General features: G+C 37.7%; 1 protein-coding gene across 1 annotated transcript in view; it reads right to left on the reverse strand.

Annotated features, from left to right (window-relative positions):
- ANKRD42 (ankyrin repeat domain 42) overlaps positions 1–17,072 on the reverse strand; it is a 75,141-nt gene that overhangs the window by 48,663 nt on the left and 9,406 nt on the right. Inside the window, exons 3-5 of the mRNA XM_045483817.1 lie at positions 9,606–9,713; positions 6,349–6,468; positions 4,128–4,263 (exon numbers count right to left, since the gene is read on the reverse strand). Coding sequence (XP_045339773.1) covers positions 4,128–4,263; positions 6,349–6,468; positions 9,606–9,713 — 364 coding nt within the window. The remainder of the gene's footprint in view (positions 1–4,127; positions 4,264–6,348; positions 6,469–9,605; positions 9,714–17,072) is intronic.

Below are 17,072 nucleotides of genomic sequence, written 5' to 3' on the forward strand. Positions count from 1 at the left end.
AAAACCCTAAAGATTCCACCAAAAAACTACTATAAGTAATAAATGAAGTCAGTAAAGTGGCAGGTCACAAAATTAATATACAGATATCAGTTGTGTTTCTATATACCAATAATGAAGCAGCACAAAGAGAAATTAAGAAATCAATTTCAGGGGCGCCTGGGTGGCGCAGTCGGTTAAGCATCCGACTTTAGCCAGGTCACGATCTCGCGGTCCGTGAGTTCGAGCCCCGCGTCAGGCTCTGGGCTGGTGGCTTCGAGCCTGGAGCCTGTTTCCGATTCTGTGTCTCCCTCTCTCTCTGCCCCTCCCCCGTTCATGCTCTGTCTCTCTCTGTCCCAAAAATAAATAAAAAACTTTGGAAAAAAAAAAAATTAAAAAAAAAAAAAAAAAAAAAAAGAAATCAATTCCGGGGTGCCTGGATGGCTCATTCGGTTAAGTGGCCAACTTCAGCTCAGGTCATGATCTCACAGTTCGTGAGTTCAAGCCCTGCATCGAGCTCTGTGCTGACAACTCAGAGACTGGAGCCTGCTTCAGATTCGGTGTCTCCCTCTCTCACCTCCCCCACTCTGTCTCTCATTTTCTCAAAAATAAACATTTAAAAAAATTTTTTTTAATTTCCATCTAAAATTGTACCAAAAAGAATACCTAAGAATAAAGTTAACCAAGGAGGTGAAAGACCTGTACTCTGAAAACCATAAAGAAATTGAAGATGACACATATGAAAACATACACCAGGCTCACAGACTAGAAGAATTAATATTAATAAAATGTCCATACTACCCAAAATATCTACAGACTTAACACAATCCCTATCAAAATACCAAGAGTATTTTTCACAAAACTGTAACAAATAATCCTAAAATTTGAATGGAACCATAAAAGACTCTAAAGAGCTGAAGTAATCTGGGAAAAACAAGAACAAAGCTACAGATATCACAATCTCAGATTTCAAGAATAACTACAAAGTTACAGCAATAAAAACAGTATGGTACTAGCACAAAAACAGACACATATATCAGTGAAATAGAATAGAGTCCTGAGGGGCGCCTGGGTGGCGCAGTCGGTTAAGCGTCCGACTTCAGCCAGGTCACGATCTCGCGGTCCGGGAGTTCGAGCCCCGCGTCAGGCTCTGGGCTGATGGCTCGGAGCCTGGAGCCTGTTTCCGATTCTGTGTCTCCCTCTCTCTCTCTGCCCCTCCCCCGTTCATGCTCTGTCTCTCTCTGTCCCAAAAATAAATAAACGTTGGAAAAAAAAATTTAAAAAAAAAAAAAAAAAAAAAAAGAATAGAGTCCTGAAATAAATCCACAATTACTTGGTCAACTAATTTACAACAAAGAAGAATACACAACAGAAAAAAAGACAATCTCTTCAATAAATGGCACAGCTATATGCATAATTATGTAATTAGACCACTTTCTTACCCCATACACAAAAATAGACTCAAAATGGATTAAAGAACTAAATGTGAGACCTGAAATCATAAAATTTCTAAAAGAAAACACAGGCAGTAATCTCTTGGACATGGGCCTTAGCAACATATTTATGGATATATCTTCTCATGCCAAAAAAAAAAAAAAAAAAAGCAAAAATAAACCACTGGGATTATACTAAAATAAAAAGCTTTTGCACAGCAAAGGAAACCATCAACAAAACAAAAAGCAACCTACTGAATGGGTGAAGATATTTGCAAATTATATCCAACAAAGGGTTAATATCCAAAATATATAAAGAACTTAACTCAACAATAAAAACAGAAATAATCCAATTCAAAATGGCAGAGGATCTCAATAGACATTTTCCCAAAGAAGACATACAGATGCCCAATAGACACATGAAAAGATGCTCAACATCACTCATCATCAGGGATGATCATCAAATCAAAACCACAAGTTTTGGAGAGGATGTGAAGAAAAGGGAACTCTCATGTACTATTGGTGTAAAGGTAAACTGGTGCAACTACTGTGAAAAATAGTATGGAGTTTCCTCAAAAAATTAAAAATAGAAATACCATAGGTCCAGTAATTCTACTACTTGGTATTTACCCAAAGGAAATGGAAAAAAAGTAATTCAAAGGGATATATGCAACCCTATGTTTATGGCAGCCTTATCTATAACAGCCCAGATATGGAAGCATGCTAAGTGTCCATAGATAGATGAATGGATAAAGAGGAAGTGGTATACATATACAATGGAGTATTACTCAGCCATAAAAAGAATGAGATATTGTAATTTTCCACAAGGATGGAACTAAAGAGTACTATGCTAAGTGACTGAAGTCAGATACAGAAAGACAAATACCATATGATGTCCCTTATATGTGGAATCTAAAAATCAAACAAACCAACAAAAAAAAAAAAAAAGGAGAGAGGTGTAGAGAGAGAGAGAGAGAGAGATTCATAAATACAAAGAATAAACTGAAGGCTGCCAGAATGAGGAAGGCTTGAAGGGATGGGAGAAACAGGTAAAGGAGATTAAGAGATAAAAACTACCAGTTACAAAATAAATAATGGAAATAAAAAGTACAGCATAAGGAACATAGTCAATAATATTCTAATAATGTTGTATGGTGATGGTGACTACACTCATCATGGTCAACACTGAGTAATATATAGAATTGTCAAATCATTGTCGTACAACTGACTAATACAGCATGTATGTCAAACATACTTCAATTTAAAAAATGAGAAAAAAAATTTTAAAGAGAGGTATAAACTTCCAGGAAAAAAAAAATGCTGTTCTACATTTTTAATCAAAAAAATGTAAATTAAAACCACAATAAAGTATTACACCCAAAAGAATAATTAAAACTAAAAAAAAGTAGTAACGACAAGTATTAAGGAGAGAGCAGAGTAACTCAAAGTCTTAAATACCACTCAACAGTGTACGAACTGATAACGATCACCTTGGAAAGTCAAGTCAGACAAAAAGGAATACCAGTGTATTATTTTATCCAATAGAGTTCAGAAAGAAAAAAGTACTAATTTTTATGTTGGAAGTGAGATGAGTAACATTGGAGACTCTTTCTTGGTAACCAAAAAGAGGACATGAAAGAGACTATTTCTTGATCTGGCTAATGGTTACAGAAAACTACTCATTTGTGAAAATTCAATGAGCTGTGCATTGAAATTGGGTACTTCTGTTTACAGTTCAGTTTAAAAATTTATTTAAAAAAAAGAATAAGAGCAAAACAATAATTTCCAGATATATAAAAATTGAGAGTCCATACCAACAGATCTTTTCTATATGAACACTAAAGGATGTACTTTGGAAAGAAGCAAAACAATCCCAGAGAGTAGGGTAAAGGGGTGGAAGAGGAGGCCAAGGTATGAGCCAAATCATGAGCATACAGCACGCCAAGCTAAGAAATCAGAGCTCCATAGCAATCTAAGAAGTTTTTAAGCCAAAAAGTGATTTGAGTGAAGCTATTCAGATATGAACAAGTTTGCCTGGGCTTCCCCCTTCACTTGTTTTGCTACTTAAGATTCTTTTAAGACATAATTTGAGTATAGTTTTTAGTAACCTGCACTCCACTCTGTGACCTATTCCTCTTCTGAATTTCTACAGCACCTCTTAGAGGAAGACAGAGTGTTTAAGGTACAGGTCTCAAATAGCCAGCTAATCGCAGGCTAGCCAACTGCAGTTAGAAAATTAACTCAAATACATGAGTATCCACTATTTATATGATTTTTTAATAAACAGTAGTCTGGGAAGTGAAGCGGTATGAAGTTAAAAAATAATAACCCTAGCGTCAGGCTCTGAGCTGACAGTGTGGAGTCTGCTTGGGATTCTCTCTCTCTTCCTCTCTCTCTGCCCCTTCCCTGCTCTCTCCCCTCACAAATAAATAGACATTAAAAATAATAATAATAATAACCCTAGACAGCAGATAAACAAAACAGCTGGTGGGAAGAGTAAATCCAAGTTTAATTTTGCCAATTTCTCTTTTGCTGATACGGTTCCAGAAAAAAAAAAAAAATCTATCATATGACAGATATATAACATAGGTGTAAGAGTAAAAAATGTTCATGTCGATGTATTTACTACTTTGGTTTTTGAGGGACTGTTAGAATGATGACAAGCTTAAATTTCTTAAACACAATCAATCATTTAAAAGTTGCTTTTGTAAAGAATACCTGGAAGGTTTCCATTGTAGTCCACATCTTCTATGCCGCATCCCCATTTAACTAGAAGCTGCAAACAGCCAAGCCTCCCATGAAAAGCTGCATAGTGCACAGGTTTCCATTCTCTCTTATCAGTCACACTGGGATCCTAGAGGTAACATTCACAAGAACTCAGTTTTTTTCCATTTGTAGAAGAAACAATAAGTCAAGCAGCTTAATTCTGCAAATGAAAATTGGGGACTGTTCTTAAAAATATAAGGCTGGGGGGGCGCCTGGGTGGCGCAGTCGGTTGGGCGTCCGACTTCAGCCAGGTCACGATCTCGCGCTCCGTGAGTTCGAGCCCCGCGTCGGGCTCTGGGCTGATGGCTCAGAGCCTGGAGCCTGTTTCCGATTCTGTGTCTCCCTCTCTCTCTGCCCCTCCCCCGTTCATGCTCTGTCTCTCTCTCTGTCCCAAAAATAAATAAACGTTGAAAAAAAAAAAATATATATATATATATATAAGGCTGGGGCGCCTGGGTGGCGCAGTCGGTTAAGCGTCCGACTTCAGCCAGGTCACGATCTCAGGGTCCGGGAGTTTGAGCCCCGCGTCAGGCTCTGGGCTGATGGCTCAGAGCCTGGAGCCTGTTTCCGATTCTGTGTCTCCCTCTCTCTCTGCCCCTCCCCCGTTCATGCTCTGTCTCCCTCTGTCCCAAAAATAAATAAACGTTGGAAAAAAAAAATTTTTTTTTTAAAAAAGAAAAGGTTGGGGCGCCTGGGTGGCGCAGTCGGTTAAGCGTCCGACTTCAGCTCAGGTCACGATCTCGCGGTCCGTGAGTTCGAGCCCAGCGTCGGGCTCTGGGCTGATGGCTCAGAGCCTGGAGCCTGTTTCCGATTCTGTGTCTCCCTCTCTCTCTGCCCCTCCCCCGTTCATGCTCTGTCTCTCTCTGTCCCAAAAATAAATAAATGTTGAAAAAAAATTTTTTTTAAATAAATAAATAAAGAAAGAAAAGGCAAAAATACATAGCAGGCTTTAAAAAAAAAAAAAAAATATATATATATATATATATATGGCAAACAACAAATTTAATAGAAAAATTTACTACTGATTTAAACATATGAGCTAATAAAATACTAATGGATTTTTATAAAAGTCTTTAAAAAAACAATAGCTAGTTTCATAAAAATAGTTTTTAAAAAGGGACTTAAAAAGAACCTGTGTTCTTGACCAATAAAATGAAAGGGATGTACTCAAATGATCCAATCGTATCTTTGAGAGCATAAACAAAGAGTTAATGACAAAATAAAAATACTTAATAGTCCTTTAACTTTTTCTCAACTCTTACCACAATGTCTTCAGTATGGTTAGTTCTTTTAAGTTTTTTTGTTTTTTAACAACCACTGGGAAATATTAAAGTAAATATTACAATAAAGAAAATTTCTGGGGCACCTGGGTGGCTCTGTCGGTTAAGCGGCTAACTTCACCTCAGATCATGAACTCGTGGTTTGGTGGTTTGCATTGGGCTCTGTGCTGACAGCTCATAGCCTGCAGCCTGCTTCAGATTCTGTGTCGCCCTCTCTCTCTGCCCCTCCCCCGCTTGCATTCTGTCTCTCTCTCTCAAAAATAAACATTAAAAATCACTTTCTAAATTAGTGTATGAAATAAGTTACAAAACAAACAGGCAAGCACACAGAAATTCAGAAAGATTTACAATCACTGGTTAAGATGTATTTGAAAACTTCACAATCTTCCCAGTTAAACTCTGAACTGACATGAAGAACCCACAGCCTCTGATATACTTTGCACTGCTAAATTGGAGTTGGTTTCTATTTTTTAAAGTTTCTTTATTTTGAGAGAGAGAAAGTGCACATGCACAGTCGGAGAAGGAGAGAGGGCGTAAGGGAGAGAGGGGAAGAGTGAGAGTGACAGAGAGAGAGAATCCCAGGCAGGCTCCATGTTGTCAGCATAGAGTCCAATGCAGGGCTTGATCTCATGACCCTGGGATCATGAGCTGAACCGAAATCAAGAGTCAGAAGCTTAACTGAGCCACCCAGGCGCCCCTAAACTGGGTTTTTTTGAAGCTTTATCTAAATTATTGCTCCCATGTTTAAAGACAGAAAAGTTAAAGAGATATATCAAATTACTTCTCCAAAGTCATATAAGAGATTTTAAAAGTCAGGAAGAGATAACCAGTCTACCAAATGCTACTCTACATATCTGATTATACATTCTCACATATTAACAAGAATCTCTTACCGCTCCACTTCGAAGCATTATCTGTAAAGTGAAAGAATGTCCGTGTGTTGCAGCAAGGTGTAAAGGAGTGCATCCACGATCATCTTGAGCTGCCAGATTTGCCCCATTGATTATGAGAGCCTCAAAATAGATATATAAGAGTTTACATAAATATATATATATGCTAAATCATAAATGCAGATTCAGATTATTAGGCAAGCAATTTACCAATCTATAGCTAGATTACTATATAAATTCTTACACATGTGCCACAGGCAAAGTATGAGAAATTCTTAGCTAATACTAAGAAAACACTTGAGATGCTTTTTAACCTTGCCTAAGAGATATTTATAATACCTGATTTCACACTCTGATTTGAGCATGTACATATAATTTATAAGGCACGCTTTCAGGAACAGAGATTAATAATCACTAAATTAAATACTTTAATGCTAAGCTAATAAACTAAAAAAGTAAACTTCCACTATTTCAAAAGCAGTATCTTTTATTACCTGAGTTTCAAAATACTGTAAAAGGATTATTTATTAAAGTAACTAGCTCTAGCTCCAAATAAAATTTCTAACTGCATCTGAGGAAATCCCATCAGAATTTACAATTGGCCTAGTTTCTGTATATGGGTTATATCATATACATAGCCCATCTCTCTATATAGTATACCAAGTAATTGGTTTAAAAGAATTAGTTAATATTTTTTAATATTGTATTTCTTTAATGTTTGTTTATTTTTTAGAGAAAACATGAGTGGGGGAGGGGCAGAGAGAGAGAAAGACAGAGAGAGAGGGAGACAGAGGATCTGAAGCAGGCTCTGTGCTGACAGCAGACAGCCCAACAAGGGGCTCAAACCCATGAACCTTAAGATCACGACCTGAGCTGAAGTCAGATGCTTAACCAACTGAGCCACCCAGGTGCCCCTAGTTATACTCCCTCAGACTTTGTTTCTTTTTTAACCAGTCTGTATTTACCAGTATCTTAGCAAAAGACTCAGTCATAATTCTTATCAAGTTTTAAGAATAGTCTCCATAATTAACAAACTAGTCAATAATCATCACAAACCATATTCTAAGTGTTTGCTGTGTTTTAAAAATCACTACAAAGAATATGAAGACATGTCAACCTAGGGAATTAGGACATACATAGAGACAAAGATCATCAACTATACAAAGAAGTCCTTGATAAGCAACAACTACACAGTATAGTACCAAAAAAGTACTACAAAATCTCTGAGAATGAAGAGAACAAAGGGAATGGTTTCATCTAATGATTAGAGTAAGGAAAGCAACAAGTAAAGCTTCATTCGACCCTGATGTTCCCTGAAGTTACTACGGTATTTGCTCTTCCATTGCCTACTTCTCAAACTAATACCTCAATGCCTCAACTTCAGATTCCCCTGCAAACCATGTGCCACGCCTAACACTACATGGAAATACAGCAATCTCGCCTGATAGTGAGCTCTCAAGTCCAATAGCATTTCCTTAGCTTCATCCTGTAACTGTGATACTCTACCTAACTTCTTATACTTCCTCCTTCATTTGCACGGCCCTAATGAACCCTGGCTCTCCTATCTCCCACTTCTTCCTCTGAATTCTTTACTCATTTCTCCACTTCCTACCAACACTGCTAGTAACATTCTTCAAAATTCAATCCTCAATACTCCCTTTTCTTCTCTATACTTTATTACTCCTGAAATCTTTGTCTCCAGCACCCTTTTCAGCTGCCTGGACCTTCTGCACATGAATTACCTACAGGGCCCCTAAACAACATGTGCCAAATTGAACTCAACATTTTTGCTCCATATCTCCCCTGCCTTTCAGATTTATGTATCTGTAGTGTCATACTTATCTGTCATTCTGTCTTTAAAATTAAATGAATTTAAATTTAATTTTAATTTTTAAAATAAATTTTAAACGAATTTAAATTTTCACTCTATTCTATCAATGCCTGCTTTGCAAGATGTCTTCAATCATTTTCTTTCTTTCCCAGTGCCACCATAAAATTTCTCCTTCTATGGGTAGTGATGACACCAAAAGTCTCTAACTGGTTTTCTTGCCTCCAAATCATCTCCTCATCCTAGGTAATCCTTGATAAATCTTGTTAGAATAATCTCCTGAAAAACTGCTTTCATTACTTCATTCCTCTATTAACGCTCATGTGCATGTGTACGTATGTATAAGTATGCATGTATTATATGTATGTGTAAGAGTATATATTAGTATGCATATAAAAAACTCTGTCTCTTATACAAATTAATCTTTATTCTACTTCTGAGATATTTTACATACCTGGCTATGCACACTTAATTCATAATAGTATATAACAACAAAACATCTACAATTCAAACTCATATAATAGTTTATCCCCTGAACAACCTTATTTTTCCAATTTCAGTATTTCACATAGAATTATAGATAGAGGTTAATAGAATAAAATCTAGGTTCCAGTCCTGGCTTTGTCACTTACTTAGGCAAGGTACTTAACTCTCTGAATCTGTTTCTTTATCTATAAAAAGGGGAACACATAAGATTGTTACATTAAATGATGCGATGCATGGAAAACTGTAATTGACACATAAAAAGTGATAATCATTATTTTTATTTGCTCCTGATATAAACTCTACTTACAATGCTTCCTCACTATTTAACTTTCTGAAATCAACCTGTTCTTTTAGACTTAGATGAAGTTTTATTTCCTCCATTTATGATTCCTCTATCACCTTCCAATCATTAGAATCTTAATCATAGACTGTGCTCTGTATTGTTTTATAACTCACTGAGTAAATGCTTACCATTCCCAAATAGAATCTCAGGCTTCTTATACCCAGGAACTGTTTGCTTATACAATTTTGTATTCCTCCAAATTCCAGTTTATTTCAGTACACTGATTATATCTAGTTATTCTAATAAGCTAGATCCTGCATATATTAATGTGTAACTCTGGTAAAAAAAAAATACATTAAATAAGAAATTTTAGACGTGGCAAGCTATGAAGGAGATAATCTGGGCATGTCTATGACAGCCCTTAAAACAATCTATCAGATAGCTAATAACTTCAGAGATAAAAGGATCCCCAGTCTCACATAATTTGTTTAAGCTGTATTTGGTATCAAAATATCTGAGTCATAGAATTCAGTAAGTTCTTGTTTAGGACAAAGAATTAAATCTATGGATCAAATTATTAGAATAAAAGCAACAACCCAACCAAACTATGCTAAAGTAATTAAACTTACCAATTTTTAAAAAAGTAACCAAAGTTATTATTACCTGCATACAAGCATCTTGGCCTCTGATTGCAGCTATGTGAGCTGCTGTCCAACCTCTCATGGTTACTTGGGTGATATCAGCTCCATGCCAGAGGAGCCAGTGAAGACACTAAATTAAGAACATAATCATGTTAACAAGTGATAAGGCAAAACTGGTTTTTTATGTCTTTAGATCTTTGTTTTTTGGGGGGGTTTTTTGGGGGTAAACATTAGGGAATGGTGGGAGCTATGGCAAAGTGAAGATCACATTCCTTGTCCATAAAATGTAGATGCTACTTAATCCCAGCCAGTTGTTGCTGTAAGTGAAATGCTGATCCAAATCTTTTATTTCACCAATACTGTGTAAGCCGAACAAAACACATCTGTGAGTCAACTTCACTCAATGGCTGCCAATTTGCAACCTCTGTCATAGATCTTTAAAGGGGGCCAAAAGCTTCTGTCAGAGCAAACATTGTTATTCTGATGACACTAAAAAAATTTTATTTTATTATTTTTTTTAACGTTTATTTATTTTTGAGACAGAGATAGAGCATGAACGGGGGAGGGTCAGAGAGAGGGAGACACAGAATCTGAAACAGGCTCCAGGCTCTGAGCTGTCAGCACAGAGCCCAACGTGGGGCTTGAACTCACAGACCGTGAGATCATGACCTAAGCCGAAGTCGGCCGCTTAACCGACTGAGCCACCCAGGCGCCCCAACTTTTTTTTTAAGTGGCTTTAAAAAATGGTTGAGGCAAGGGTTGGGGCACCTAGATAGCTCAGTAGGTTAACCATCCAACTCTTGATTTCAGCTCAGGTCATGATCTCACGGTTCCTAAGTTCCAGCCCTGCATCAGGCTCTGTGCTGACAGTGTGGAACCTGCTTGGAAATCTCTCTCTCCCTCTCTCTGCCTTTCCCCCAACTGATTCGCTCTGGCTCTCGTTCTCAAACTCGAAAGAAAGAAAGAAAGAAAGAAAGAAAGAAAGAAAGAAAGAAAGAAAGAAAGAAAGAAAGAAAGAAAGAAAGAAAGAAAGGAGGGAGGGAGGGAGGGAGGGAGGGAGGGAGGGAGGAAGGAAAAGAAAAAGAAAAATGGGGCAAGGGTCAAATGCATCCTCATTTAATATTTTAATTAGCATAAGTCTCAATAGATTACAATACTAGAGGTCTGAGCCACATACGGTATTACTGTCTTCATATGTTCAAGTTTGGAGATTCTATCTGCAAGAAGTTTCTTTTTAAAGAATTTATTGTCAGGGCACTTGGGTCGCTCAGTCGCTTAAACAACCGGCTTCAGCTCAAGTCATGATTTCACAGTTCGTGACTTCAAGCCCCACATCAGGCTCTGTGCTGACAGCTCAGAGCCTGGAGCCTGCTTCGGATTCTGTGTCTCCCCTTCTCTCTGCCCCTCCCATGCTCATGCTCTGTTTATGTCTCTCAATAATAAATGTTAAAAAAATTTTTTTAATTAAAAAAAAAAGAATTTATTGTATGGGGGGCACCTGACTGGCTCAGTCGGTAAAGCATGAGATTCTCCATCTTAGAGTCATTAGTTCAAGCACCACACTGGGTTGGAACCTACTTAAAATTTAAAAAAGAAAGAGAGAAAGAAAGAAAAGAAAGAATGAATGAATGAATTGATTGTATCATTGGGATACACCGTCACATCAGTTACAGCTGCGTCACTTGTTAAAAGGCTTTTAACATTTAGGTATCATTTGCCTGTCAGAGAGATAAAAGGCCAATAAAATATGATGACAAAAAAAAGGCTCAACTTCACTACTAATCACAGTAAGTTATCAATTTATCAACAAATATTTAGGGACAGACTACTGTATGCTAACACCATTCAGTTACAGGAGAATAAAATCATTGCAAACATTCATGTATAAGTTTTTTATTTCTCCTAGATAATATGTTTAAGCAGGATTGCTGGAACATAAGTAAAGCATATGTTGAACTTTATAAGAAACTACCAAGCTGTTTTCCAAAGTGGCTATACCATTTTACATTTCTACTAGCATTGTACAAGAGTTCCAGTTGCTCCCTATTCTTGTCAATACTTGGTAGTATCATTTTTGTTTTTGTTTTGCCATTCTAATAGGTATGTAGTGGCATCTGACTGTGGGTTTAATTTGCATTTCCTTAATGGCTAATGATGTTGAACATGTCATGTGCTCAATTGCCATCCAATTGCCATTCAATTGGTACTTTTGAAGTGTCTATTGAAGTCATGCACTCATTTTTTTATTTGGGTTTTTTGTTTTCTTACTACCAAATTATAAGAGTCTCATATATTCTGGCTACAAGTTCTTAGATATATGATTTGCAAATATTTTCACTTATGTTTTCTCCCAGAAGTCTTACAAGATTAAGTTTTACCTTTGTTTATGATCTATTCTGAGTATATTTTTACATGAGGTGCCAAATATAAGTTGAGATTCATTTTCTCACATACGACTGTTCCATTGTGCCAGCAGCATTTAATGAAAATACCATCTGTTCTCCATTGGATTGCATTTGTATCTTTGCCAAAAATCAACTGACCAATCAATAAGATTTCAGAAATGGCTAAATGAGGAGCTTGGCAAATCCTCCCCAAGAAGCAATGATAAAACCAGATAAAGTTTTCAAAAACAACAATTTAAAGACTCTGGGAATTCATCAGAGGCATATAGCAAAATAAGAAGCATTTACTCAAGAAAATCTTCTGAATCTCAGTAACAACAAGTGGAATCTGTGGCAGATTAGCCTGAGACTACAACTATCCCTACCCCACAGCTATAGGGTACAGAATTTCTCCCCAGCTGAACAGCTCACTGTCTTGCTGGAGGGACTGAAAATTTCATGCCCAAGCACATAGTCAAAAACAATTCCAAACCCAAGTGGCCAACAATCTGGGAAAGCCAGTATTAGAGCTCACCTGAAGTCACAATACTGGGTAAGACAAAAAACAAAAGACCTCCCATAAAACTACTAGAAACACCCAAGAAATTAGAGAGCCAGTGGGCCTTGCTAAGATTCCACTTATCCCTTGTAATCTAAAAGGCCATCTACATATACAAAGCTGCTTATTCTCAGGAAAGATTGAAGAGGGCCCAAGTTGGCTATATATCCCTGGCTAAACACATTATTTTAAAAAATTTAAATTAAAAAAAAAAAAGCAAAGTCAAGCTGACTTATAATAAACTGCTTGGACTTGGAAAACATTCCCCAAGCCACACACAGACTCATCAGCGAAAGACAGAAACCTTACGGGCTCAAGGTACATAAGCACAACCTCTGATCAGTCACTGATGCAATAGTAACCCCTAGGAAGCCAGGCTTAAAGATAATAAGAATTTTCTTTAAAAAAAAAAAAATTATAAAAAAAAAAAAGTTTGGGGGCCCGGGTGGCTCAGTCAATTAAGCATCTGACTCCAGCTCAGGTCATGATCCCACGGTTTGTAGGCTTGAGCCCCACATCAGGCGCTGTGTTGACAGCTCAGAACCTGGAGCCTGCTTCCAATTCTGCGTCTCCCTCTCTTTCTGCCCCTGCCCCACTCACGTTGTGTCTCTGTTTCTCAAAAATAAAACACTTTTTTAATTTATTTAAAAAAGTAAAAATTTTTTTAAAAAATAATAAGAATTATTTTCATGTGCCTGTTGGCCATCTGGATGTCTTCTTTGGAAAAGTGTCTATTCATGTCATCTGCCCATTTCTTCACTGGGTTATTTCTTGGGTTCGTTGAGTTTGCTTTGGATACTAACTCGTTATCTGATATGTCATTTGCAAATATCTTCTCCCATTCCATTGGTTGCCTTTTAGTTTTGTTGATTGTTTCCCTTGCAGTGCAGAAGCTTTTTATCTTGATGAGGTCCCAATAGTTCATTTTTGCTTTTATTTCCCTTGCCTTCGGAAATGTGTCAAGTAAGAAGTTGCTGCAGCTGAAGTCAAAGAGGTTGTTGCATTTTCCCCCCTCGGGTTTTTTTTTTATTATTATTATTATTTATGTTTACTTATGTTTCAGAGACAGAGTGCGAGCAGGGGAGGGACACAGAGAGAGATACAGAATCCAATGCAAGCTCCAGGCTCTGAGCTGTCAGCACAGAGCCAAATGCAGGAATCGATCCCACAAACCGTAAGATCATGACCTGAGCTGAAGTCGGTGCTAAACTGACTGAGCCACCCAGATGCCCCTCCTCTCTTGGGTTTTGATGGTTTCCTGTCTCACATTTAGGTCTTTCACCCATTTTGAGTTTATCTTGTGTATGGTAATAAGAAAGTGGTCCAGTTTCATTCTTCCGCATGTTGCTGTCCAGTCCTCCCAGCACCATTTGGTAAAGAGACTGTCTTTTTTCCATTAGATATTATTCTTTCCTGCTTTGCCAAAGATCAGTGGGCCATACATTTGTGGGTCCAATTCTACATTCTCTATTTTTTAAATTTTTTTTCATGTTTATTTATTTTTGAGAGAAACAAACAGAGCATGAGAGGGGCAGAGAGAGAGGGAGACACAGAATCAGAAGCAGGCTCCAGGCTCAGCTATCAGCACACAGCACAATTCAGGACTCAAACTCATGATCTATGAGATCATGACCTGAGCTGTAATCCGACACTTAACTGACTGAGCCACCCAGGTTGCATCCTCTAGTCTCTTCCAATGGTCTATGTGTCTGCTTTGTGTCAAAACCATACTATCTTGATGATTACAGCTTTGTAGTAGAAGCTAAAGTCCAGGATTGTGATGACTCCCGCTTTGGTTTTCTTTTTCAACATTACTTTGGTTATTCAGGGTCTTTTGTGGTTCCATACAAACATTAGGATTGTGTGTTCTAGCTCTAAGAATAATGCTGGTGCAATTTTGATTGGGATTGCATTGAATGCGTAGATTGCTTTCAGTTGTATTGACATTTTAACAATATTTGTTTTTCCAATCCATAAGCATGGAATGGTTTTCCATTTCTTTGCTTCTTCTTCAATTTCCTTCATAAGTTTTCTATAGTTTTCAGCATACAGATCTTTTATATCTTTGGTTAGGTTTATTCCTAGATATTTTATGAAAAGATGCTCAATATCACTCATCATCAGGGAAATACAAATCAAAACCACATTGAGATACCACCTCACACCAGTAAGAGTGACTAAAATTAACAACTCAGGAAACAACAGATGTTGGCAAGGATGTGGAGAAACAGGAACCATCTTGCACTGTTGATGGGAATGCAAACTGGTGCAGCCACTCTGGGAAACAGTGTGGAGATTCCTCAAAAAATTAAAAATAGAATTACCCTACAATCCAGCAATAGCACTACTAGGAATTTATCCAAAGGATACAGGAGTGCTGATTCATATGGGCACATGTACCCAATGTTTATAGCAGCGATTTCAATAATAGCCAAATTATGGAAAGAGCCCAAATGTCTATCAACTGATGAATGGATAAAGAAGATGTGGTTTATATACACAATGGAATACTACTTGGCAATGAGAAAGAATGAAATCTTGCCATTTGCAGCAACATGGATGGAACTGGAAGGTATTATGCTAAGTGTAATAGAGAAAGACAGATATCATATGTTTTCACTCAAATGTGGAATTTGAGAAACTTAACAGAAGGCCATGGGGGAAGGAAAGGGGAATAAATAGTTTCAAACAAGAGGGAGGTAAACCTTAAGAGATTGTTAAATACAGAAAACAAACTGAGGGCTGATGGGGAGACTGGGGAGAGGGGAAAATGGGTGATGGGCATTGAGGAGGGCACTTGTTGGGATGAGCACTGAGTATTGTATGTAAGCAATGAATCATGGGAATCTACCCCCAAAGCCAAGAGCACACTGTACACACTGTATGTTAGCTAACTTGACAATAAATTACATTTAAACAAAATTTTTTTTAATTTAAAAAAAATAAGAATTTTTAAAAACAAAAACAAAAAAACTAAGCAGCGACCACACACTGTGGGGAACAGATTCCATACACTTAGTCCAGGTACGTCAACAAGCAAACACATAGCAACAAGCACACCTGAATAAGATCAGAATTCAAAGCTGCTACAATACATAATCTAAAACGTGCAGTTTTCTGGGGCGCCTAGGTGGCTCAGTCAGTTGAGCATCCAACTCTTGATTTCGGCTCAGGTCCTGATACCAAGGTTGTGGGATCACGCCCCAAATTAAGCTCCAAGCCTAGCGTGGAACCTGCTCGAGATAGTCTCTCTCACCCTCTGCCCCACTCGAACTCTCTCTACTTCTCTCAATTAAAAAAAAAAAAAAAAGCGCTGTTTTCAAAATGTCTAGGCAAACAAAAAAAAAATATGTGATGTATACAATGATCAACAGAAACAATATCTGAGAGGGCCCAGGGTTGGACTTAATATGACTTAATATGGCAGTTATTATAAACAGTTTGGGATAACTAAAAGGAATTTTTTTTAAAAGAATTTATATTTAGGGGCGCCTAGTGGCCCAGTCAGTTAAGCATCCGACTCTTGGTTTCATCTCAGGCCATGATCTCGAGGTTTTGTGACTTCAAACCCCATGTCAGGCTCTGTACTGGCAGAGCCTGCTTGAGATTCTCTGTCTCCCTCTCTCTGCCCCTCCCGCACTCACACAGTCTCTGTTTCTCTCAAAATAAATAAACTTTAAAAAATAAATAAAAATGAAAGAATTTATATTTAAAGAATTAAAGGAGGGGCACCTGAGTGGCTCAGCTGGTTAAGCATCTGACTTGATTTCAGCTCATGATATCACAATTCATAAGTTCAAGCCCCACGTCATGCTCTCATGCTCTGAACTGACAATGTGGAGCCTGCTTGGGATTCTCTCTCTCTCTCTCTCTCTCTCTCTCTCTCTCTGCTCCTTCCCCACTAGTGCTCTCTCTTTATCCCAAAATATTTTAAAAAATTAAAGGAAAGTATGATGACAATGACTCATTAAAGAGAAATAAGTCAGTCAGAGAAAGACAAATACATATGATCTCTCTCTTATGTGGAATTTAAGAAACAAAACAAATGAGCAAAGGTTAAAAAAAAAAAAAAGACAGGGGCGCCTGGGTGACGCAGTCAGTTAAGCGTCCGACTTCAGCCAGGTCACGATCTCGCAGTCCGTGAGTTCGAGCCCGCGTCAGGCTCTGGGCTGATGGCTCAGAGCCTGGAGCCTGTTTCCGATTCTGTGTCTCCCTCTCTCTCTGCCCCTCCCCCGTTCATGCTCTGTCTCTCTCTGTCCCAAAAATAAATAAACGTTGAAAAAAAAAATTAAAAAAAAAAAAAAAGAGAAGACAAACCAAGAAACAGACTCATAACTATAGAGAACAAACTGATAGTTATCAGAGAGGAGGTGAGTGAGGAGTGGCTGAAACAGCGATTAAAGAGTATACTTATAAAAATTTTTTTTAACACACACACATATAGGACTCTGGCTGGCTCAATCAGCGGAGCATACAACTCTTGACCCTGTGAGGGTTGTGAGTTCCAAGTCCCATGTTGGGTATAGAGATTACTTAAAAACATAAA

This window comes from Leopardus geoffroyi, chromosome D1 (genome assembly GCF_018350155.1).
Source record: "Leopardus geoffroyi isolate Oge1 chromosome D1, O.geoffroyi_Oge1_pat1.0, whole genome shotgun sequence".
NCBI lineage: Eukaryota > Metazoa > Chordata > Mammalia > Carnivora > Felidae > Leopardus > Leopardus geoffroyi.